The sequence below is a fragment of the Colletotrichum costaricense genome (genome assembly GCF_030867565.1).
Source record: "Colletotrichum costaricense strain IMI 309622 chromosome Unknown Scaffold_12.1, whole genome shotgun sequence".
Classification (NCBI taxonomy): domain Eukaryota; kingdom Fungi; phylum Ascomycota; class Sordariomycetes; order Glomerellales; family Glomerellaceae; genus Colletotrichum; species Colletotrichum costaricense.
This window is the reverse complement of record NW_026848241.1, coordinates 1188355-1211210: the sequence shown is the minus strand read 5'-3', so window position 1 is coordinate 1211210 and position 22856 is coordinate 1188355. Positions and strand designations below refer to the sequence as shown.

At 52.1% G+C, this 22856-nt stretch overlaps 8 protein-coding genes across 8 annotated transcripts; 4 read left to right on the top strand and 4 right to left on the bottom strand.

Annotated features, from left to right (window-relative positions):
* Window positions 1–905: 905 nt before the first annotated feature.
* CCOS01_11360 (short chain dehydrogenase) lies at window positions 906–1865 on the top strand (the record flags this gene model as incomplete). The annotated part of the gene is made up of 2 exons (XM_060459513.1): window positions 906–963; window positions 1069–1865. 2 exons carry the CDS (start codon window positions 906–908, stop codon window positions 1863–1865), a joined length of 855 nt encoding a protein of 284 aa, XP_060310245.1.
* Window positions 1866–5333: 3468 nt separating this feature from the next.
* CCOS01_11359 (uncharacterized protein) lies at window positions 5334–5945 on the bottom strand (the record flags this gene model as incomplete). The annotated part of the gene is made up of 2 exons (XM_060459512.1): window positions 5334–5783; window positions 5850–5945. The coding sequence occupies 2 exons, from the start codon at window positions 5943–5945 to the stop codon at window positions 5334–5336; spliced, it is 546 nt and encodes a 181-aa protein (XP_060310244.1).
* Window positions 5946–6856: 911 nt separating this feature from the next.
* CCOS01_11358 (POT family protein) lies at window positions 6857–8847 on the top strand (the record flags this gene model as incomplete). The annotated part of the gene is made up of 4 exons (XM_060459511.1): window positions 6857–6888; window positions 6958–7331; window positions 7400–8065; window positions 8138–8847. The coding sequence occupies 4 exons, from the start codon at window positions 6857–6859 to the stop codon at window positions 8845–8847; spliced, it is 1782 nt and encodes a 593-aa protein (XP_060310243.1).
* Window positions 8848–9680: 833 nt separating this feature from the next.
* CCOS01_11357 (uncharacterized protein) lies at window positions 9681–10089 on the top strand (the record flags this gene model as incomplete). The annotated part of the gene is made up of 2 exons (XM_060459510.1): window positions 9681–9738; window positions 9791–10089. The coding sequence occupies 2 exons, from the start codon at window positions 9681–9683 to the stop codon at window positions 10087–10089; spliced, it is 357 nt and encodes a 118-aa protein (XP_060310242.1).
* Window positions 10090–11367: 1278 nt separating this feature from the next.
* CCOS01_11356 (uncharacterized protein) lies at window positions 11368–12527 on the bottom strand (the record flags this gene model as incomplete). The annotated part of the gene is made up of 3 exons (XM_060459509.1): window positions 11368–11831; window positions 11890–11977; window positions 12045–12527. The coding sequence occupies 3 exons, from the start codon at window positions 12525–12527 to the stop codon at window positions 11368–11370; spliced, it is 1035 nt and encodes a 344-aa protein (XP_060310241.1).
* A 1831-nt stretch (window positions 12528–14358) lies between these two features.
* CCOS01_11355 (uncharacterized protein) lies at window positions 14359–17650 on the bottom strand (the record flags this gene model as incomplete). The annotated part of the gene is made up of 5 exons (XM_060459508.1): window positions 14359–16020; window positions 16493–16509; window positions 17017–17033; window positions 17197–17315; window positions 17609–17650. The coding sequence occupies 5 exons, from the start codon at window positions 17648–17650 to the stop codon at window positions 14359–14361; spliced, it is 1857 nt and encodes a 618-aa protein (XP_060310240.1).
* Window positions 17651–18200: 550 nt separating this feature from the next.
* Window positions 18201–19167, top strand: CCOS01_11354 (uncharacterized protein; the record flags this gene model as incomplete). Its single annotated transcript, XM_060459507.1, has 3 exons — window positions 18201–18468; window positions 18587–18666; window positions 18820–19167. 3 exons carry the CDS (start codon window positions 18201–18203, stop codon window positions 19165–19167), a joined length of 696 nt encoding a protein of 231 aa, XP_060310239.1.
* A 2259-nt stretch (window positions 19168–21426) lies between these two features.
* CCOS01_11353 (linker histone H1 and H5 family protein) lies at window positions 21427–22526 on the bottom strand (the record flags this gene model as incomplete). The annotated part of the gene is made up of 5 exons (XM_060459506.1): window positions 21427–21645; window positions 21699–21976; window positions 22036–22189; window positions 22372–22398; window positions 22458–22526. 5 exons carry the CDS (start codon window positions 22524–22526, stop codon window positions 21427–21429), a joined length of 747 nt encoding a protein of 248 aa, XP_060310238.1.
* Window positions 22527–22856: the final 330 nt, after the last annotated feature.

Below are 22856 nucleotides of genomic sequence, written 5' to 3'. Positions count from 1 at the left end.
ACGCTCGCCCAAAGTCAAAAACGTGGATAGTATTGGCCGGCATTCTATCCAGCGTTACAGTCGATGCTTCGCGAGATCGGTGGTTTCCAACGACAACGAATATACACCATCCATGCATCGTCGCACTCATGCCACTGTCCCGAAACGTATGGCCCCCATCTTAAAGTAGATCGATGCCAAATTCGGCAGATCCCTTCCGAGCATCGGGGAGTTCTTCAAGAGTTTCCGGCGGTGTCAAGCTGCGAAGAATCTTGGCCTGACCCATAATAGTGGATTATTTTCTTCAACACGCTATGCATACTCGTGGAGACTGGAATCTCAGGAGTGTCCATAGTTTCCATAAATGCCCCTCTACAGTGCGCATATAATGGCCAGCATCAATGCAAGACCTGGTCGGCTAGGTAAAGAAATGCTAGATTGGCAAGCCATCATGAAAGCGATGAGCGCTACATTGGTCGTTTTGGATGTTGAAGCAGAAGACTGTCTCCTGGTTACACAGGATCAAGTAATATCAATGATTAAACCAACATACTTTGGGAATTGAGGGAATTTTTAACTGGCCCTGGACTTTCCCCCAAGGTGTTCATACTTCCGAGTTTCACGACTGGTTTATGCATATTGAGATCGGCAGAAGCCTTTGGTAGTTGACGTGTCTGCGTGGAGAGCCAAGATTCATGATCCTGCTCAGCCCCTAGTCGAGACTCCTCTTCGGATCCCACCCACCATGCGGCCCGGCGGCACTGACCAGTTGGCTAGTTCACGAAGTGGACATGCAAGCATCGGGATGAAGCAGCAGCAACAGGACACAATATATAAAGCACACAATTATCACGTGGAGAGAGGCATAATATTCTCCCCGCCTCCACGTCACATTGTTTATTCTGCTCTTCTGACATCTGAGAAAAATGGCTCCTTTCAGGGTTTTCGAGGGCAAGCTTGCCATTGTCACTGGTGCATCGCGAAGTACGTGGTTTTTTAAACTTTCCGGGTCTCTTCAAATAGGATCCTTTTCCATAGCAAGGATTCAACATTTGGCTTGAAATCACAGTGGACTGACTATTTATCAAGGCTTTGGCGCCGTTCTTGCTGAGCACTTTGCCAGCAGAGGTGCCAACGTTGTCATCAACTATGCCACCGAGGGCTCAACGTCAAAGGCTGAGGCCTTGGCCAAGGACTTTGAATCCAAGTACAACGTCAAGGCTCTCCCCGTCCGGGCTGACTTGAGCAAGCCCGAGGCGCCTCAGCAGCTTGTTGACGCCGCCAAGGCTCACTTCATCGATGCCAACGGCCGTTTCCAGATCGACATCATTGTCAATAACGCTGCCACGGTAAACGCTCAAGGCATTGACCAGCTGGACCTCGATCTTTTCGATGAAACATTCAATTTGAACTGCAAGGCACCCGCCCTCCTCGTCAAGGCCGCTTTCCCTTACTTGCCTACCGACCGCTCTGGTCGTATCGTCAATATCTCCAGTGCAACCACCACATGGGGTGTCTGGTGGCAAACATCATACGCTGGCACCAAGGGCGCTATCGAGGCCATGACCCGTGTCTGGGCACGTGAGTTGGCCGAAAGAGCGACCGTCAACGCCGTTGCTCCTGGACCTATGGACACTGGACTGTACTCTGGCCTGCCTGACGAGCCCCGCGAGGCTCTTCGCCCGTTAAACAACCTGACGCCTCTTGCCAAGGCTAGACCTGGTGTTGATAGCCAGGAGGTTCTCGACTTGGCGGCAAGCATTGGAGGTCGCCCCGGTTACTTGGAGGAAGTTGCTGGAGTTGTGGGAGTCGTTTGTTTGCCCGAGAGTGGGTGGATGACTGGTAACCTTGTGGGGGCCAGCGGAGGAGGTGCTTTTGTTCGTTAAGCGATGCCAATTACCTTGCATGTCGGATAAGCATTACTGGTGTTTGGAGCGATGATGTTCTCGTTTTAGCTCAGGCAGGTGAATGGATGAAGATCAACAATTACATGGGCGCAGATGGAGCGGCAGATCCCTCATATAAAAGCGCGCCAACGAACGAGGGAATAACGTTGGCAATGCGACAGTGCGTGAAGTTGCAATGGAGACAATTGTCGGAGAAACTGTCGTTTTCGGATCAGGTGCAAGCTATGCTTGTTCAATCAAGGGCATGGTATTGGTTTGTTGGATCGCCGACTTAGACGGATGGATTCCGTCCTTTCGTTTGGTTCCCTCACACATCGCTTAGATAGCAGCGCAGGGTTATCGAAACTCATTTCAGGCACCTGCTAAGATCTCAGGGGGTGCACTAGTAACTACCAACGATGCTACGGTCTCGGCGCCACCCGTCATGTTTAAGTTGACAGGGGATCATCAGGCGAGTCCGTGAACCCTACAGGAGCCCCATTGGAGGATTTGGCCCCCAGTCTGATAATCATCTTGCATGTCCGGATGAAGCAGCAGAAGTACGGATATCTCCTCGAAGCTTTGCAATCAATAGGGGGTCGGAACATTTTTCTTTGGTATAGAGAAGGCATAGCTGTCGCAACTTGATCGCTAAAAAGGCGGACAAATGTGCTTCAGCAAAGCACTGCTTCTCACGACGACCTCATGGACCCTGGTTGCGTGTATGTACATGCCCCCCTGGCTTTTAAATATGTCCCAAGTTGTGTCCAGGCAGCTGTGGTAGCCCTTGTTTCTGCTCAAAAGGCCTGCAACAGACAAAAGGATTTTTGGAAAGGCAATGATTTTCTCGACATGATGAATTAACAAATATGCTTATGGTGTGACTCGATGACATAGAGTTGATATTATTACCGCCAGGCAACTTACTTACTCTCTAGCACGGGAGCCCGAGGTTTGATGGTCCCTTTTAAGGACTTGGCTCTCGTGAAGGGAATGGAAACGAAGGCAACCAAAGCTGGCAGCGAGTCTTGATCATTCGGTGGCCTCTTTCTTTCTGGGAGTTCAATGTCAACGCAACATGTTTCCGAATAGAACTCCCCACGGTCCACTGCTTGATCTACGCATCATTACGTGCTAGAGTCATGAGTATATCTTTGGGGCTAGGCGTGAAATGGCAAAGTTTGTTACAATTTGACGTTCATAGTCACCGTTGCGAATTTGTTTTCGCGACAAAATGCTTCCAGAGTAAGCTAGAGCTCGGGAGTAGTACGGGCAGAGCATAATGTCTGTGAAGTAACTCTCAGCTGAGCAGTATTATGGGTTGCGTTGTCATTCCCCGCCCATACCCATGAAGCTCAATTACACTACACTCGCAGAGTCACATTCCCAGATGCAAGGGGTATTTCAACCATCAATCAGTCTTGATTATTTGCGAAGCCATGATCGAGATCATGAGATTGATTTAACATGAATCTGAGAGGTCAAAAGAAGGGCTTTTTGGTACTTAGTAGTGTCCCAATCAACACGTTCTTCGCCGATACTTATCTCACCATTGTGATAACTCACATTTTCCAATAGGTTCGAATGCAATTGAGCCTCATTCGTGACCCGATTTCAACTGTTTTCAGAGTGCGTGGGCAGAGAATGAGTATTATGCATGCCACGATTGCAAAGAACCTCTGAATCCTACCGACGCCGAAGGCTCGGAGGCCTCCGCCCAAAAGTTGAGATTCATTGCATCATGGCCAAATTCCTCGACGCGTATGGATTGCCGAGGGGAGTATCTAGCGTTTGGTCAAATTGAGAAAGGTCTTGTCAAACATGAATTACAGCAGGGTGTTCACCTTCAGTACAAGGCTTATGAGACGTCTGACTAAGGTAGTTGCAAGGTCGATGCCGCGATGGGGTTCTAGTGTTGATGATGTCACATTGAAATAGAATATAGACTATTTCTGTCGTTTTTATCATACACGGTGCTCAATTGAATGTTTTACCTACCTATCTCACGCGATGATTTGAAAGTACTCATACTGCTCTGCACAACGATTATATTAACGCAACGAGAGATTCCAAGGCAGTCAAGTGACCGCGACAACTTGATGCAACAGTTATATCACTCTTGAAACCAAATGAAGGCTCAAATTCATTTGAACGCCACGAGTGAAATGAAGCGCTGAGTTTGCCCTTGCACAGCGACGCCAGCGTCTGTTCCAATTCTCTGAAGCGAAAGAGTGGACTGCCAAACACCTGTGCCCAAATGCTTATCAACAGGGATTCGGAAGATCAATAGCACAAGCACATGGTAGATATATTGCATTGTATGGATGATTTCCTGAGGCAGTCAGTTTCGGTTTTGAATCATATGTTGTGTCCTTGAGGTTTGCTACGTTCACATAAGTAATAGCCTCTCTTATAGAGCACGTTTGGACTCAGAAAATGAATCCCTCACATCTGGCCCACATGCTGAGAACTTATTTAATTGACCAATATATCAGGAGTATTATTACATGTGTGAAATTTGAAGTGCTGAGTATGATTCATCCTGAGTTGGAGCTCTATGAGAAAATTACCTTCATAGTGATTCTTGTAACGGCGTATCTAATGTTTCGGAAAGGTAGCAGGCTCTATAAAGATATTACATTGCACGAATTCCTGGTGCATATGTTAGCCTAATAACTCAGATACTGATGAAATACCTGATACTTCAAGTATGTATATAATCGCAGCCGTGGTAGTCAACTGAGTAGCCATCGTACCCAACAATCAATTCATGAATCACAACCAATTCCAAATTACTCTCAGTTTCGCTTTAGTAATATGTAATATTTGACGTTTAATCTGAATCTGCTATTTCTTTACTGATTGATAGTTTAGAAGAAGGTGGTCTTCCTACTTTTCAAGTGTCGTAGCGTATTTTCCTGCAAGCATTGAAGCAACTCTATGCCTCGGAAGTCAGGCGGTCAGAGAACTAGTACTTCTTAAACTTACTCGAAAGGGGTAAAAGAATTCGAAACCGTTCCAGGTACAGGCCCATGCTCGCTAGCGGCTCAAGTTTAACGTTCACGACCTATAAGCCAAATAAGTCCAGTAGCAATGGTCTCGAGTTTGCTCAAGGCCACAAACGGTGTATCCACCCACCATTCTCACGAACATTGAGCTCTTAAGCCGCCCTGATCGGCACCTTCCCCGGATTGTCTCCTTATCAAGTTTAACTTTTCTGAAGTGGAGGGAGATCATAAACGTCCGGTGACTCGATTAGGCGTGCATTCGGCCGAATTCCTATGGCGTGCTGCCAAGGCCCCGCCAGTCGCTTCCCTGCTCCTGCATCGGAGGCTGCGGCCCATGCCGCCCGCTCTCAGCCTCAATCTCTTGGCTCGGGGAATATTCCGGCTGATGGAGGATCAGTAATTTGGGAAGTTGGTAAAGTGCAGATTATTCTAGTCGATCTTCAAGTAATGTTTCTTGCGATCAAATAATTGTCAAACATGGTAAACTCTTCTCATAAAAGCTAGACAATTTCGGCATACCCGACAGAGAGACCAGGGTGCCGAAGAGGTCTTTGTGTCTCCAAGAATTCCGGAATTTTGTTAGTAATCCTAGATGAAACTGTACTTGGGAGCCGCTTCTTGCAACGTTATACACTTCTGATTCATCGCGATATGTAGCAATAGCAAAGAATAACTCAATTCCCACAAAAATGGCCGGAAATCGGAAAAAGTAAGCCACATAATAGGCCTGAGAGGTGAGCAGACCCATCGCACGTGCGATCCAGGGGCGATCCTCCTTAGCCCCGAAGACGTTTCCGCCTGGGCAGATTTCCTCAAGCATCCAGACCTTAAATTCGCTTTGAACTGTCTGGCTCAGTACGGAGCACAATTTTCCTATCATTCTTCGCGCGTGGCTTTGCTTTCCTAAGGTCCACTAGACACGTGTTTCTGATTAGGTTGCCTTCGAGCCTCAATGCAATGAGATTTGAACCTCGACCCACTCGTGGAGACTGGAGAAATTTTGCAAGGTCTGGTAAACAAGACAGAAACTGCCAAAGCAAGCGAGAGTGAGAGCTTCGAAAGTCCCTCGCATATAAGAATGCGCATCCCGTCGCAGAGTGTCACAAAAGAGCCGTGCATTTGACACACCCGAATGTTGCCTGATAAGTATGCGTGATGTCAGCAGAGATAGTGGGAAGGTGACACTGGTGTATGCTCATGTTGGCTCAATCTACCAAATGCGGTCGAATTAACGCCCGGCTCAACGGCAAGAAAGCAAGACAGACAACGCACAGCTGCAAATCATTTCCAACGAGGGAAGGTTACAGAAGATGTCCGTTGACAAACGATCCGGTTCCTGCAGCTAGCGGTAGCTTCCTCAGCAGCTGCATGATTCAGTCTTATCCGTAGACTATCGTTTGCGGAGTAACGTTGTAGAACCCCCAAACCCCAGATTCAAGGCCCTTTTGTTGATGGACCTCGGTATGGGCAGCATGAACTAATATCATCAATAAGGTCAAAGGCCAATAGGAAAGCCATATTTATGACCGCTTTATTCCCCTTAACCTCGCTTGGCGCCACCCGTTCGGGCCTTTTGCCAAGAGGGCCACTTATTTTCTCGTATGTCGACCGATGTGTCCGTTATTATCAATCAAAAAGATCGGCTCACTCGGCCGAGTGGAGTCCGGCAGGTGGTTCGGCCATCGGCTTGTGGCGTGTGGTTGCAAAAGTTCCTGGGGCGACGTTCCCGACTCGGGCAAGACTTTTCTAGTGGAAACAGAAGACATCGAAACATGGGCCGCGGGCGGCGAACACCTCGGAGTCGTCCGACACCGAGGGTAAGGGCATGCATCTAGTGGTGATACTAATGTGTCTCCATTGCTCCCCACCAGGCCAGGCTTTTGGAACTTTTCTCGAAAATTTCTTCCTCTTCTCCCTCTCTTTTCCTTTTCCCTTGGTTCAGCTACTCTATCGGGCCTGTCTTGAGATATCGATTGCGTAAAAATGGCCCAGAACCACGAGGACACGGCCGCAGAGTACGTAACAATGCGCATATCGTCGGTCTAACATCAAGAGGATCTGGCACTGACAACTCGTATTCGCAGGCTCCATGAGACGTTGGGTGAGCGCTTGCCCAACAAGGAGACGACTGATCTTGCGGGAGGCTACATCACGCCAGCCGACCCCGAGAAGAAGTTCTCAAGCACCGCCGACTCAGAATCGGGACCTACGCCTGATGGTGCTGAGCCCAATGAGTTTGAGAAGGGATCCCTGCGTCGTGTTGGAGAGAACCTCCCCGCTTCAGCCTTCCTCATTGCTGTTGTCGAGCTCACGGAGCGATTCACCTACTATGGTGCCCAGGGTCTCTTCCAAAACTACATCAACAATGACCCCAATGGAGCCGACGGCCCCAAGGGTCTTGGGATGGGTCACCAGGCCGCAACTGGTCTGAACTTGTTCTTCCAATGGTTCTGCTATGGTATGACATCACTATCCGCCTCACTCTCTACCATCGATCAGTATGGTTTCACTAACACAAGTGCTCAGTGACTCCAATTCTTGGTGCCATCATTGCTGACCAGTACTTGGGCAAGTACAAGACCATCTTGGTCTTCTGTGCCTTCTACTGGGTTGGTCTTGTCATCCTTTGGACGACTTCCTTGCCAGCGGCCATGGCCAATGGCGCTGGCATCCCCGGTTACATTGTTGCCATTATCGTTATTGGTCTCGGAACGGGAGGTATCAAGAGTAACATCGCTCCCTTGATCGCCGATCAGTACCAGCGTCGCGTTATGGCTATCAAGACGGAGTCAAACGGCGAGAGAGTCATCATCGATCCTGCCATCACATACCAGCGCATCTACATGATCTTTTATTGGTGCATCAACCTGGGTTCTCTGTCTCTCATGGCAACTCCCTTCATGGAGAAGTACAAGGGTTTCTGGACCGCCTACCTGATGTGTTTCTGCGTCTTCAACATTGGTATCGCAACATTGGTGCTTCGTCGCAAGACTTTCGTCAACCGCCCGCCGCAGGGATCCGTCATTACCGATGCGTTCAAGGCCCTTGGCATGATGATTGCAGCCCGCAATATGGATGCCGCTAAGCCATCATGGCGTGCGGAGCACGGCAAGGAGAAGCCTGTCCCCTGGAATGATCACTTCGTCGAGGAGCTCAAGCGTGCTCTGAGAGCCTGCAAGGTTTTTGTCTTCTGTAAGTCCATGTATTCCTGGCCATGTCTGGTACAAGCCAGATGATTGAAAGTCGCGCTGACATGATTACCAGACCCTATCTTCTGGGTTTGTTATGGCCAGTTCTCGACCAACTTCGTCACTCAGGCTGGACAGATGGAGGGACATGGTATGCCGAACGATTTCATGCAAAATTTCGACCCCATTTCGATTCTCATCTTCACCCCGATCCTCGAGAAGATTGTCTACCCGCTCCTCCGCAAGGCTGGCATCGAGCTCAAGCCCATCATGCGTATCACCATCGGTTTCTGGCTCGGCGCCATCTGCCTGGCCTACGCAGCAATCGTGCAGCACCTCATCTACAGCGCCGGCCCCTGCTACGAGTCTCCCGGCGAGTGCCCCGAAGGAATGAGCGGAGGCTCATCGCTCCCTAACCATGTCCATATTGCTGTTCAGACGCCTGCCTATATCTTCATCGGCTTGTCCGAGATCTTCATCTCCGTCACCGGTCTCGAGTACGCTTACACCAAGGCCCCGCCCAACATGAAGTCCTTTGTCCAGAGTATCTACCTCTTCACCAACGCCTTCGGCTCTGCCATCTCCGAGGCCCTAGTGTCCGTCGCAGTAGACCCCAAGTTCTTGTGGATGTACACCGGTGTTGCATGCTCATCTGCCGTGGTGGGATGCATCTTCTACTTCACCTTCCGCCACTACGATGCTGAGGAGGACAAGATGTATGAGTTGGACCGCGATCAGCCGGTTCTGAACAACCAGGGAGTCAAGGAAGCCGAACATGACGATTAATGTCTATATACAAAGAAGAACGGGCGGCAATTGTTACAAGCGTGATGTTGTCACTCTTTCAGCAGTGAGAGACGGTCATGTGGATTGCTCATGTATTGATATTATGAAAAATCAAGATGTATGATGATGGGTGAGCATGGTTTGAGCAACCATGAACAGTATATCAGCTTAATAGAATACCCCAATACCTACAGAGTACCTATGTCCAAAGCATTAGACTTAGAGACCTGATAGATATCTTGGAGCTTTGTGCACCAAAGGGAAGGCAATGGGTCGCTGGGCTTCGGGCCTTCGGCTTACGAAAATTACCTTTGGGAATCATGAAGCTCTGACTGAGTTGGGCTTAGCTGACTGCGAGTTCGAGGTCATGTAATAAGCAAATCACATGAAAGTATAGAAGCCTCACGCTGTTACAACAAAAAAGCTAAGTACTTACTAGTTGGATGCCTAACTCAACCTGAGTCCTGTGAGAAGTTGGATACATTGAACAGAAGAATCTGCCTATCTCCGCGGTCCTAGCATTACTCGAATATGGCTAGGTAATTCGATAGGTTTCATCATCTAAAGAAATGGTCCTTTGACCGTCCGTCTTGTTTGACGTCACGTTAGGGAGATGATGGTGATGAATTGACTTTGATGACATCATGACATCAATCACCTCACTACCTCAACTGTGGCTTGCCCAGCACCATCTTAAAGGTCTCGGATGGCCTCTCGATTCTAATACATATTGGTTCCTCGTATGTTTTTACTTCTGTCAGGAAACATTCACGCTCACACGTACTCCTAGCATATTTAAAACCATAAAAATTCTCCCTGACACATTCTATATCATGGCAGACGCAAAGCAAGGAGGCGATCTTTACGATATGGCTAAGGACGGAACCAAAGGTTTTCAGCATCTTATGTAGTGCCATGGAATCTCGCTAATTGTTGGTCGCAGTTCCTGGAGATGCTGGCAAGCAAAACATCATAAAGTCTGTTCCCAACCCGCACCAGCAGGAATCAGCTGCTGGTGGGCTTGGGTCTACAACTTTGCACGGCGCCGCAGACAACGCATTGAACACCAACGAGGGAAGAGCGTCCGGAGTGGGCGAGGGAATCAGTGCTACCGGTCACGAGATTCCTCAGTCGGTGACGGGCAAGCCTGGAGGCCGAGGGGGGACACAAGGCTCTGAGGATGTCAGGGCCGCAACGGGTGCGTTTTACACCAAGGGGGGCCGGTCGAAGGATGATGAGTAAAGGAACAAGGAGTCTTCGATTTGTCACATTGCGTAGATGAACCGGGCGAGTACATCAAAACGCAATACATCGTGTGTTACTTCCAGGTGGTCACCCGCAACCAAGCACGGACTATCTATATGTAGGTAAGATGAACCAGGCTCAACGACATGCTTGTGTCGGGATACAACCATCTTGGACAGACCAAAGTAAGTAATACCACTCATCCGTCACCAAAATGCAAATCTGGAGCTGTTCGACACCTACAAAATGGCAAAATGAAAGGGACGAGACTCGAACTCGCGCGGGTTGCCCCACCAGGAAACAGATGTTAAGCTGACCTTAACCTGGCGCCATAACCAACTCGGCCACCCTTCCGTGATTTGATTGATGTGATGTTGTAACGAAATGAGGAATATGGAGGTTGACGAGTTAGGGCTTCGGAGATTGGGTATGCCGATTCGAGACCTTCGCCGTAGTGGGGCTGATGATGAGCCGCCCACAAGTGCTTTGTCGGACATGCCGCATTGGTGACCATGGCTATAACGTTAGAAAGTGTTAGCCGAATTTGAAATCGGACATTGGAACTAGCAAGATCTATTACAAGAATAGCCATACGCACTTACGACCATATTCCTGCAGCTCTGTGTCCCTGTATTGCTTGATATCAATAACAATCACGTGAAGAGTACGGGTAATCACGACGCACTTCTCAAATACAGAACGACTTGTAATTTGCTAAGGCTTAACGACTAAATAAGTGTGTGATTCCGTGCCATCGGCCTATCATGCTTAGGTCAAAATTGAGCTTCTTTGCTTTGGACGATTACCACTTACCTAATTGGGTGGCAGTTTTCGGCCCAGTAGAATCTGCAGGCTCTGCATTTCTGAGTTTGAAGAACAGCTCGGGCCGAGTCATTATTATGTTGACAATTTGGTGGGAAAAGTGTGATCAAAAGTCGTTACCAGATGGGTTACTTCTTCTACCGAGACATGGGCTTCCATCGAGCCCTTGGCCCCCCGCTCCCGTTGCGGCATCATGCCTGATGAAAAGGCCGAATACCGTGTACGTATCAGAGAGCAAGACCACGGTAGACTGTAGAATATGTACCACCAGCTTCCTTGACCGTAAAAGTTTGGTTAAGTCCAAGCTGTGCTAGATGGACCCCAAGGGAATCAACATGGTCCTCATTCAAAATTGTTCCAACCTGAATTCAATGTCTACCCATCATGCCCATATGTACAAAACAGAGCCCATGTTCAGCTGCCAACACCGCACCACACAACGAACCCCCATCTTCACTCGGGCTTCCTCCCCCTAGCCAACAAAACAGTCCTCTCAACCTCAAACGGCCGCCCCTGATACTTCTCCTCCATGAACGCCCTCAACGTCGGCATCAACCGCCCCTTCAACCCCTCCCTCTGCGCCCTCGTCCAGAACCTCTCCATGACCCCGTGCATAAAAGCCTGGAAAACCGTACACCACTCATCAACCCCGGAGAATGGCACCCATTTAGTCACGACGTCCACCTCCACGTCCACGAATCCGGCCGCGGTGAACATGCTCTTGACAAACGAGGGGGACTCCCACGCGCCGGGGCCCCAGAGCGAGGTCAGCTCGATGGAGGATTGGGGCCAGGATACGGGGGGTTGGCCTGGCAGGGCGAGGTTGCGTACTGCGTCGCGGGTGTCGGAGATCCAGCCTTCTGTTACCCAGGTTGAGGTTGCGAGTGTGCCGCCGGGTTTGGTGACGCGGTAGCATTCTGTTGGACGCGTTAGCCTGTCGACTAGAGCCGGTTTGCGTGACCGGGGAGAGTTTACCATTGAGGGAGGTGTATGGATCGGCCACGAGCATCAGCGCCATGGCGACGATAACGACGTCGAACTGGTCAGGGGGGAACGACATATTCTGCTCCCGTCAGCCACATTCTTCCCGTACCATCACATCGGTGACAGGGACAAGAATCATCGCCTACCATGATATCAACCTGCCTAACCTCACACCCAACCCACCCCTCCCTCCCAATCTTCTCCTTCACAACCCCCAACTGCGCCTCACTCGAGTCCGCGCTCGTCAACCGCACCCTCTCCCTCTGCTGCCCAGGCAACTCCCGCATCATCTTTTGTATATGCGACGAAACGACCCCGGTACCGCAGCACATATCCATGACCTGGATCGTCTTCGTGCTGGCCGACGCCGAGGACACGGTCTGGCATAGCTGCGAGTGGTCGACGAGGCAGGGGGTCACGGGGGAGGTGAGGTGCTCCGCGTGGCGGTAGATGTTGCCGGCCTCTGGGTTGCGCCAGAATTCGACGAGGTTGGCTTTGTCGCCTGAGTCGTTTAGGGACTTTGAGGACGCGGCGGCGGCGGTTGTGCCTGGGCCGGCAATGATGGGCTTTTTCTTGGTGAGTTCGGGGCTCAGGTGCAGGGGAGCCGGGTTGCGGATGAGAGATGACATCTTGGCTCTGTTGACTGTCTCGAGAATAGTTCGAGCTGGCGAAGGGTAGGCTGGATGATGAGTGACGTTGGGGGAATGTGCGTGCCAGGAGGTATCTGGTCTGTCCGGCGATCCAGATGAAAGTCTTTATGCCTTTTTATTTTTGAATAAGCTTACCCAGTTGATAGAGTGAGAAGAAGACCACGGATATCTTTATACAAAATTATCCGCTCTCAAGCTAAGCTCCTCGAGCTTCGGAACCAACTCCTTCGGGGCCCCTGCTGCAAATGCCGAAGCATACGATAGGCTCAGTTGACAGACAACCCTCTATTCTAACAAATTGGGGGAATCCTAAATTTCGATCCTATTCTTGAAATTGCCCTCCTGGAAATAAGGTAAGGTAGTCAAACACCGCGAGGCGCCTGGTAACATCCCCGTGCCGGATACCCATGCCGAACGGTAGGTTAGGGCGGTGTGCAGTCCAGCCGGCGATGTCATCAAAACTCTCCCTCAGCCAAGGTTCGAGAAAGGTGTGAAGGGGGAAGCGGCGGTATTGAGATCAAGTCAAAAAGACGCACAAAGGGGAGTCACGTTTCTTTGTGAGGCGAGTTCTGAAGAAAAGCTTCAGAGGCTTGTGGTTGCCAGCCACTTTCAAGGTTTATACCGACCGCTCGGATGCTTCATGTTTTCTCTCTCTTGGGGAATACTCTACACCACCACTCATGCACCTCCTTTATAGGTGTTTAATCCTATCGATGAGTATTAGTAGGTTGGGCTCATCGCTGCATATTCCTCGGTTTGAAAGGTGCTGTTTCACTGGCCTCCATCACACCGACTTATCTCTTTTCTACCGTACTATACCTACCGACAGCGACACGGAACGATAGACCTACTATCGCAATCCAATAACTCACAAGAGCAGGCGAGAGAAGGAAATCACTGGTCTTCTCATCCAATACTTCACCCCACCTTGACAACCCAATACTTCTACAACAGAGCTACCCAAACCTTCAACATCAACTTACCTCGGGAGCCCCCAAGAACTCACCAGTCAAGAGACCCAAGCTTTCTGAGAGTTCTTAGACCGCACCTCTCCAAGAACTCTATATATCCATACCGTCCCACGGGCAGCGGACAAAGCAACCACAAAAAGGCCCACGTAAAACGCAAAATCACGTACACACCACCACCACGAACCCCCAATATCCCACATCCTACACACCTACACGAGATTCCAGTCCCTCGCCAAGTCCCCGACGACACCACAATCCTCATGTCACCTTTACACGTCAGATAGCCTCGTCCATGTTGTCTCTCAAACGAACCTCCGTAGCTCTCCTCCGCCCCTCATGCATGCCACCAGCCTCAACGGCGGCTCAGAGTCCGCCTCAGGCTCCGACGGAGTTTTCTCCTAGGTCGCCGACGGGGTGTTAGAGGACCGGCCGCGGCCGCCGAAAATAGCATGCCGTCTCATTCTGGCGTACGTGGTGTCCTGTGCTCTGTTATCATCTTTGACTTCTCGGATCTCCATTAACTCAATTCCTCGTACTCGTGTGGCCTACGCCGGATCCTTCTCATCAAACTCGAAATCAAGGACCACTGGTTGCTCAGGGGCTGTGGCCAAACTCTCGCGGATCCAGCCAACTGGAACGCAGGTCGAACGGCCCGTTGCATAGTGAACCACAAATGTCAACTCATAAACATTCCATTACTTCATATCGTATCCCAGTACGTGCGTAAATGTACAATGCTCATTTAAGATAACCCAGCCGCCCCACCAGGGCGTGTCAGTCCGTCCAGGACTGCTGTCTATTTCAACTCCCATCATCTATAGAGCGCCTTGGTCGTGCCCCTATTTGCCCTGTGCTGCCCTCAGGGCGTCCACTTCTCGTTGTAGAGCATCCAGGTCGGCGAGAATATCCGCACCCTTGCCTGACTTAGCTGCGTCGTACTCTTGCTGTGCATCATCCTCCGCGGTGGGCTCTTCTGGAACGTTGCTGCCCATGGCCCTAGTGCTATCGATGCTCGTCCTCCTCATACCATATCCGTCCATGCTTCCGCGACTACTGCCCCTCTGGCGTGGTGGTGGTGGTGGTGGGGGGGGAGCATTCTCCTTGCCTCCACTGATCTTCCTGCTGGGGGCTTCAATGCTCCTTACGCTGGGAGGCCGGCGTATGGAAGTATTCCGTGCCGGTGGTGGTGGCGGAGGTGAAGTTTTGGGAGGAGTATGCTCCGTAGCATGAATAGAAGTGTCGATATCAGATGGTGCTGGGCTGGCACCGTAAAATGAACCACTTGACGGCGACGCTAGTTGGAATGATTGTCGATGGGATGCGTGCGGGCGCCGAGGTGGAGGCGGAGCCGGAGCATTGATGCTTCGGAAACTTTCTGATCTGGAGCGCTGCGATTCCAACGAAGAGCGAGGCGGCGTGTCGGCCTCGTAACTTGGTACACTCGGAGCGTTGACCCCAGCATTGGCTGTCAAGGACTGGCTCCGTGCGTGACCCCGCCGTGGTGGAGGGGCAGGTGTCGGTCTCTTGCCTGTCGCCGGAAGAGCCGGGGTAGGTATTGAGCTGGGTGTGGGGGAGTCCTGCTCCGGGACTTTGCCAGCAGCTTCACGGGCAAAAACATCTTCCGTGTCATCCCCGCCGTGACTGCTTGGGGCGGGCGGAAGGGGCTTGTTCACGTCAGACGGAGAGATGGGCGACGCGGTCTCGGAGGAGATGTGCGGACGACCTGAAGTCTGCACGCTAATCTTCCTACCATGCCTTGAGCTAGGCGGCGGAGGCTTCTTCTTCACGGATGGGGAATGTGCCAGAAGAGAACGTTGGTCGTCAACGCCGCGATCCGCGATATCTTGTGACGTCCGCGGTATTTCTGGCTCAGGTGCGGCGTGTGATGCACCGGGCGCCTTGTCTCCCTGTGACACTGATGTCTGCGGGGGCGGTGTTCCAGCACCAGCCTGGCCAGTGAGCAACAGCATCTTGAAGGCGTTGACATCCATGGCTTTGGTCGATCCGCCAGATGAAGGCTTCACGTCCGTCAAGCCTTCCAGATCTTGTAGCGTCTTGCCAAAGGGATTGTCGGGGGTATTACTCGCGTTGGCAATGCGAAGCGGCGCAGCCTCGGGGAGGCCACCGGGAAGCTCGGGAAACCGCTTTGAGAATTGGTCGTCTTCGTCGTGGGAGTCTTCGTCGCTGCTGTCGTTCTGGCGTCCAAAGCCCCTGCTGTGTACGGATTCTGGGGACGAGGGAGACGACGGTGGCGGCGAAAGGACCCTAACCTTTTTCACGACCTTTGGCTTGGCCGGCCGGGCCTCGGGGGGTGGGGGGCCATTCTGCCTCGAGATGCCGGAAGTGATGGACTCGAGAAAGGCCGATGTAGAGACTGGCTGGGGCGTAGAGATGGAGAGCGAGGTGGAAGCAGACTTCCTTCGAAAGGGGTTGTGTTCGGAGGCCATGTTTGCGACGGGCAAAGGCTCGGAATAGGCGGGTTTATCTTGTAACGTGCAATCCTGTCGAGGGAGGATTTAGGCAGCCGCCATGGCCAGGTCCCGGCAGAGCGAGACGCGGACAATGTCGTAATCGCCGGGTGGAAGCTGTCGATGTATAGTGGTGTGGCGAAGAAGAAGACGACGACGACGACGACCTCTACAACTACGACGAAGTTTCGATAGGCGGTTCGAATTCGTGGAGTTTCGACTGAGGATAGACAGGCTGGGCAGGCGGAGGGTCTCGGATGGATCGCTGGGTAGATCGAGGGGTAGGGGTTATTGGTGGTCAGGTACTGGTTGGTACTGTTACTGGTACGGGGTACGGGGTGCGGCCACGGGTACTGCGGGCGAGCGTCAGTTTCGTTGACCGGAAGAATCGGTTGGCAAGCACTTGAGCCGCAAGGGACGGTGGAAGGGCGGACTGATTGGGTTCGGGTTCGGGATGACGAGCAGCCCAATGGGGAAAACGAGGGGTCCACGTTCTGGTGCTTACCAAGTCGCCGAGGGATGCTGTTGGGTTGAGAATGAGCAGCGGTTATGGATGAGGATGTGCTGATAAGTGCTGGTAGATACGATGAGAGTAGACAAGCTAAAGTACGAGGGTACTATTGGTAGACGCAGCAGTACGGCACGGCGTGGGGAGAGAAGTGGTGTCTGTCCGTAGTGGCAGTGCTGGTGCTGGTGCTGGCGGATAGATGTTGGGTTTGAACTGGACTGGACGTGTCGGGGGACGGAGGAGTTGGTGGATGATGAGATGAGATTGGACAGAAACAAGACGTCAGTCCGAGGGGACGGCACGGTGCGATTCGATACAATGCGGGAGCGGATAAGACAAGCGCCAGGGGGGCTTTATCTGCTTATCGATGATCGCAAAGTAGGTAAGGTACCTTGCTATCGATGGAAGTTATCGAAGAGTGAGGTGGGTTGTGTTCAGTGTGTGGTAATAATTGACGACACTTTTGATGGAGGCCGATGGAACCTGGCGGCGGGCGGTAAGTAAGGTACCTAATTGCCTACGTATGTACTCCATAAGACTGTACATAAGTATTCGCAAATGGCAAGGGGAAATGATGAAGAAGAGGAGCCCGTTTGGTGTCGTCCTGTCCCGTTTAGATCGCCCGAGTCCAGGTAAGGCCGGTTGGTTGTTTCCACCTCAGCCCGGTACCTCTGTTACACAGTAATGACAGGTGCAGGTACCTAAGCTGATAGGGAGTGACGGGTACTTGCTCATAGGCAGAGGGTGAGGGGGAGAACAAGTTCCAGACGTGCAGCTCTGCTGTTCCAGCCAAGGCAGCTGCAGATGCAAGCTCTGTCCCCTAAGGTGTTGCCTCGAGAGTCGAGCCTGGTGGATCAGGAGAATGACTGAGGCTGACGCAAGTACTTCGCAGTAGGAGGCAGGCAGAAAGAGAGAAGGCGATGTTCGATGTTCCTCCTCATATCTTGCCCTTCCTTCCTGTCAGCACCATCGAGGAAAGAGCATCTGCCATCAACTAGTACCCAAGGGAAGGTATCGTTAAAGAAAGGTACAAGCAACATGTATGCTGCCAAGTACTCCGTACCCGGCACCGTAGGTAGCTGGCCTCAGCACCTAACACTCTCCCCCACATACCCCGAAACGGACGGGAGGATGGATGCGCACGAGCCAGATCATGCTCTCTCTCTCTCTTTCACTACCGTAGAAACTCGAGCACTTCAAACTTGCGTTAGCCCGTGCCAACCCTGCTAGCGCTCTGGCAGAATAATAATACTGCCCAAAGTGGTCAAATGCGGCCGCCACCCGTTTTTGGCGTACGCCAACATTTCAATTGATTGGGCCAATGAGAGCTCGCCGTCGAGGCTGGAGGCAGTTGGGCAGGAGTAAAAATGGAAAATAATCACTTACCGCCTTCTATATACGGTATGGTTGATTATATAATCGAATATAATTGACCCCCCGAAGAGGTTTGGTATAGACAGCTAGCAGGGTTGGCACGGGCTAACGCAAGTTTGAAGTGCTCGAGTTTCTACGGTAACTCACTCATTCCTTCACCAATGCTCTCTCACTCATACAGAGGCTTACTTACCACTCACATTTCATAGCTCACAGACGCATGATCTTATGCCTCACGGTGACCTGTGTTTCTTGGGTTGTGTTCGCATCTCACTCCCCGTTCTTCAGACCCTTCCCTCAGTATCAAGGGTCACTCTTTGCAAAGACCTGAATGTGCCGCCTCACTCTTCATGGCAAGGACAACCATCAACCCTCCTCCATAGTCCCCGTACGTGACTGCACTCGTACGACGGCCGTGACGGGACCCTTCAACGCTCAGATCACATTCCCTTCAATCCTCGACATGCCGGGGCGTCGCCGCGTCGCCCCCAACTGTACGGTTGCCCCCTGCACCTGTCGCTCAAGCCGTTCCGGATTGACAACAGGGATCCTGGGACATGGATCAAGACTGCTGTGTGCGGAGTACAGAGTCACGGAGTGTAAGTGTACGGATCAACAGGTGAGGGCATATACCACACCGACACCCAAGTTGTCTGAGATACTCTAGCAGTGCTTAGCCAGATGCTTATACGGATAGTCCGAATCTCATACTCACAGCTCCCAGGTTGTCTCTTGTCTCCTCGCCTCTGCCCCCCCCCCCCCTCCCTGCTTACCTCACCGCGATGCGCCTCCACGTTGTACGTACACCTTCACTGCGTGCTGAGCACCAAGTTGCCCAACGTTCCCCCCTCAAAACATCTAGGTTTGTTTCAGGAACACCAATGGGAAAGCAAGCTCGGGGCTAGCTATCCACGTCACTCCTTGTCATCCAACCTGGGAAGTCACCGTAGCCCGTTGGTCCACTGATGACTGGACACCTGCAACATGCACCGTACCGCACCGCACCGCACCGCACTGCTCTGCACCACTTGCTCACGCGCTGGCAGCCCGGACCTCATGCCGAGCGACATCTCCGGTACACCTGTCTCAAGGTTCTTTCCCTCACACCTCACTGCACCGCACGATACGCAACATGTGTTCGTACCTGCACCAACATCGGCAAGGTGACAACTCCTAGACACAGAGACAGCAGAAGAGACAGCGGGAGATGGACACAGAGAGGGGCCAGCGGAAGAGCCGCGGCCAACTTCTCCGCCTCTGTTCGCCGTCCCAGAGGAAGCTCCGAGCTCGACATTTGACGCTGTTACAACTGCCTGTGACGCTGTCCCTTCCATCTCTTCTTCTTCTCAGTCTCCTCTCTCCCCAAGGCGTTTCCCCGCACCGCCACCTCTCAGACTCCTCCATCCCTCTGGCCTATCCTACTCCTGCGTAGACACTGGGCACGACGCTGTCAAACACTCCAACGGCACTCTTCACCGTTGCCCACGTGATAATCTCTACCCAGCACGTCCGGGCCTCCTTTTCACAGGACTCACTTATCTATCCACAGTGTCCTTCTGCTAAACATTCGATTATACGAATCACTGACCGTCGATGGGACTCACTATATGGCTAGCTATCTGCAAAGAAGAGCAAGTAACGAACACCATGACCAGCTGTGCTCTCCTACACGGCATACCTACCTTAGTGAGCACCACTCCTCACCTCAGGATCAACAACCAGCACATAGTGTGGCACCATCTCCTCCTCATCGCACGTGTCAACCCGTCTAGGCCGTCCATCCCCGTATCCTCTCCTAACTCAAAATACGCTGAATGACCGCCCGACACGCCTACATGGTACGTAAGACGGGCACGTAGGCTGGCCCCAACCCGAAAAGCTGGTCAAACAAATCCTTACTCACGACTCAAACCATGGACAATCTACATGAGGAAAAAGCTCAGCGGCGAAACATCTCTTCTCCGAGGACTACGGTCACTCATACTTTCTCATCTTCTTACCTCTTTCGCACTTCAGAATCGCAGATAGCGATACAAGACAAATCTCCTTGGAATGCCTTTCGTAGAGAACCGCATAGCTCGACGGGACTATTCTATGCCAGACTGTAGGACCATCACCGGCGACGGGCGCGCCTCGTCTCAGACCAAGTCACGTCCGGTCCCAGAGTCAGACCACTAAGAAAACGTCTCACCCACTGTATTGTGACTATAAGCCAGAGGAGGGGTAAGGTACAGGGTCAACTCAGAACATCAGCCAAGAACCACAATGCCGCCCAAATCCGCTACAGCTGGAATAATACCACACATCCAAACATGTTTACTCAGCTATAGATCGATCTGTAATCCAAAGCAAACCCACCCAGAAAAGACGAAGAAGCACTCTTCCTCCGCGCTGCCAGGCCATAAGAAATGAGAGAGCGCGCACGTGACAACTTCACCAACGGCACGGACTCTGTTCAGCTCTCAAGCCTCTCACATTCCCCCGTATCCAAGCCAAGCTAGCCTTCCCTCGCAGCCTTATCTATTCCTACTTCTTTCCTCTCCAGCGACGCGGTGGCCCGTCCGGCGGTTAAATCAACACACGGAACCGGAGGAAGAGAAAAGGTCAGAGGACGGGACGGGCTTGAAAAAAGTCCATAAATGTAAACAAGAGAGAAAAAAAAAAGACCCTGGGAAGGATGAACCGCGTCGGCTCCACTCCGAAACTGCCATGGGGGAGAAACACGGTGACGGTACCCTGCCCAGGGTCCCAGTCTCCGGTTCTCACGGCGCGTCCTCGATTTCTCAGACATTCATTCTCCTCAGAGTACAGCGGCGCGGCGGCAGCTCAGCTCGTTCTGTTCCAATTTCTCCCTTTTCCATGCTGCTGCCCGTTCTTATCGCGACTTGGTCAGAGATTGTCGTTCCCGTACCCGGAAGCTCAGCCAAGACCCAGGCGAGCATCAAACAAGATGGTAAACAATTTGTATCCTGTAATGTCATTTCCTTCCAGTGCCACCCGGTAATTGCAAGCGAATCGCCGCATTTGCCGTGCCCCTGAGCGAACTTTCTACCTTTACTCGGTCTTGCCGTCTTTCCAGGTCGTCGAAGACGCGCCAGTTCACATTACGAGAATTGCACAAATCAGGAGAACATCGCATGAACAGTGAAAGGCTCCCATCGTTGGTATATCGCGCGAGCTATAGTTACAGTAGTCGGAAGGGGGAATCCGTTCTCGTGTCGCCAAAGCGGGAATCTTCTCTCTCAAAGCATTCAACACAATCCCAAGCCCCCCAATCACGCGTCGCGCTCGATCAAAAGCAACCGCAACATATAGAAAAGACCATCAAGACAAAAACAAAGACAACAAGACAACGCAGTTGCGTTTTCCCCCCCCAGGTTGGTTTCCCACCAACGCTTCCCGGCCCATTGCCCTTTCCCAGTTAGTTAAATAACAACTCCCGTAAACGCCTTTCGACAAGATTTCGTGACACAAAAACAGTTGTGCGGAGAGCCGAGTAGAGTTACTCGACATTGCATCATCGTTCAAGGTAAGGGAAACAAGGTAAGAGTGACCCCTTATGCCGTGGCAGCGGGAGCCTCAGCCTTGGCCTCCTTCTTGTCGGCGGCGGCCTTCTTGGGCGCTGCCTTCTTCGGGGCGGCAGCCTTCTTGGGAGCGGCGGCCTTCTTCTCCTTGGGCTCCTTGGCCTCCTTCTTGGCGGCCGGTGCCTTCTTCTCAGTCTTGGTGACGCGACCAGTCTTGGTCTTGCTGAGGACGGCGGGCTTCTCCTCCTTGGCCTTGAGATATGTCAGTGCTGGGCAAACGAGAAAGAGGTAAGGGGTCAACATACGGCGGCAGCCTTCTTGGCGGCAGGCTTCTTCTCCTTCTTCTCGGCAGCAGCCTTCTTGGGGGCAGCGGCCTTCTTCTCCTTGGGCTCCTTCGCCTCCTTGGTCTCCTTCTTGGCGGCGGCCTTCTTGGGAGCGGCAGCCTTCTTCTCCTTGGGCTCCTTGGTCTCCTTCTTCGCAGCAGCCTTCTTCTCCTTAGGCTCCTTGGCCTCCTTCTTTGCGGGGGCCTTCTTCTCCGCAGGCTTGGGCGCCTTCTTGGCGAGCTTGGTGCCACCGGAGGGGCCTTGAGGGACGTTAGTATTTTTTTCAAAGATATAAAGAGGCGGGCATGCGGTGACATACCCTTGGGCTGCTCGAAGACACCCTTCTCAACACCGGCGCGGAGGGCCTTGTTGAAGAGAGAGTCGAACATGTTGTCGCTGACGGTGTTGATCTGGTTGTTGGCCTTGACGTACTTCTTCAGGGACTGGCGGGAAGATCCGTTACGGTCCTTGAGCTGTAGGAGGGAAGGTGAGTCAATTAAAGGCAAAACAAGAATAGGTGGACCATCGTCGAGGCGGTGGAGGGTAGCGCGATCGAAGGTCACGGGCGCTAGGCGCGAATGGCAGCTGACCCAGCTCGTGGGTCCTCCGATCGCGTAACCCTTTGCGCCGGAGATGGAGGAGCGGTAAAACATACAGCAACGATAGCATCAGTGATCATGTCCTGTAGAGAGTTAGCAACCAACGCGTCATGCAAAAAGCCGGACTGGTTGAGGTACAAACCTGGTAGCTGGCGTGGGTGGACTTCTTGCTGGGGGCAGCAGCGGCGCCCTCGGTCTTCTTGGGAGGCATTGTGACTGTTTTGGGGGGTTGTGTGGATGCGTAAAGCGTAAAGGGTTGCTTGGAAGCAGGATTCAATCGAAATGTCGATTGAAGTCGGTTTGAAGACTGGTGTACTTTGAGAAAAGTTGCAAGAATTTAAATCGACGCGTTGTGGTGATTGAGAGAGGCAAGAGATGAAGAGGTCCGGAACGAGAGGGTGGAGGGGAGCGCGTGCGTGGAGGGGATGGGGCTTGTTTTTATAAATGGGCGGGGGCCGTTGGGCGCGGTGCGCAATCAGTAACTTTTGGGGAGACGACCTGAGGGCGCGGGCGCGGGCGTTGGATTTTTTTGAGGGTGAGC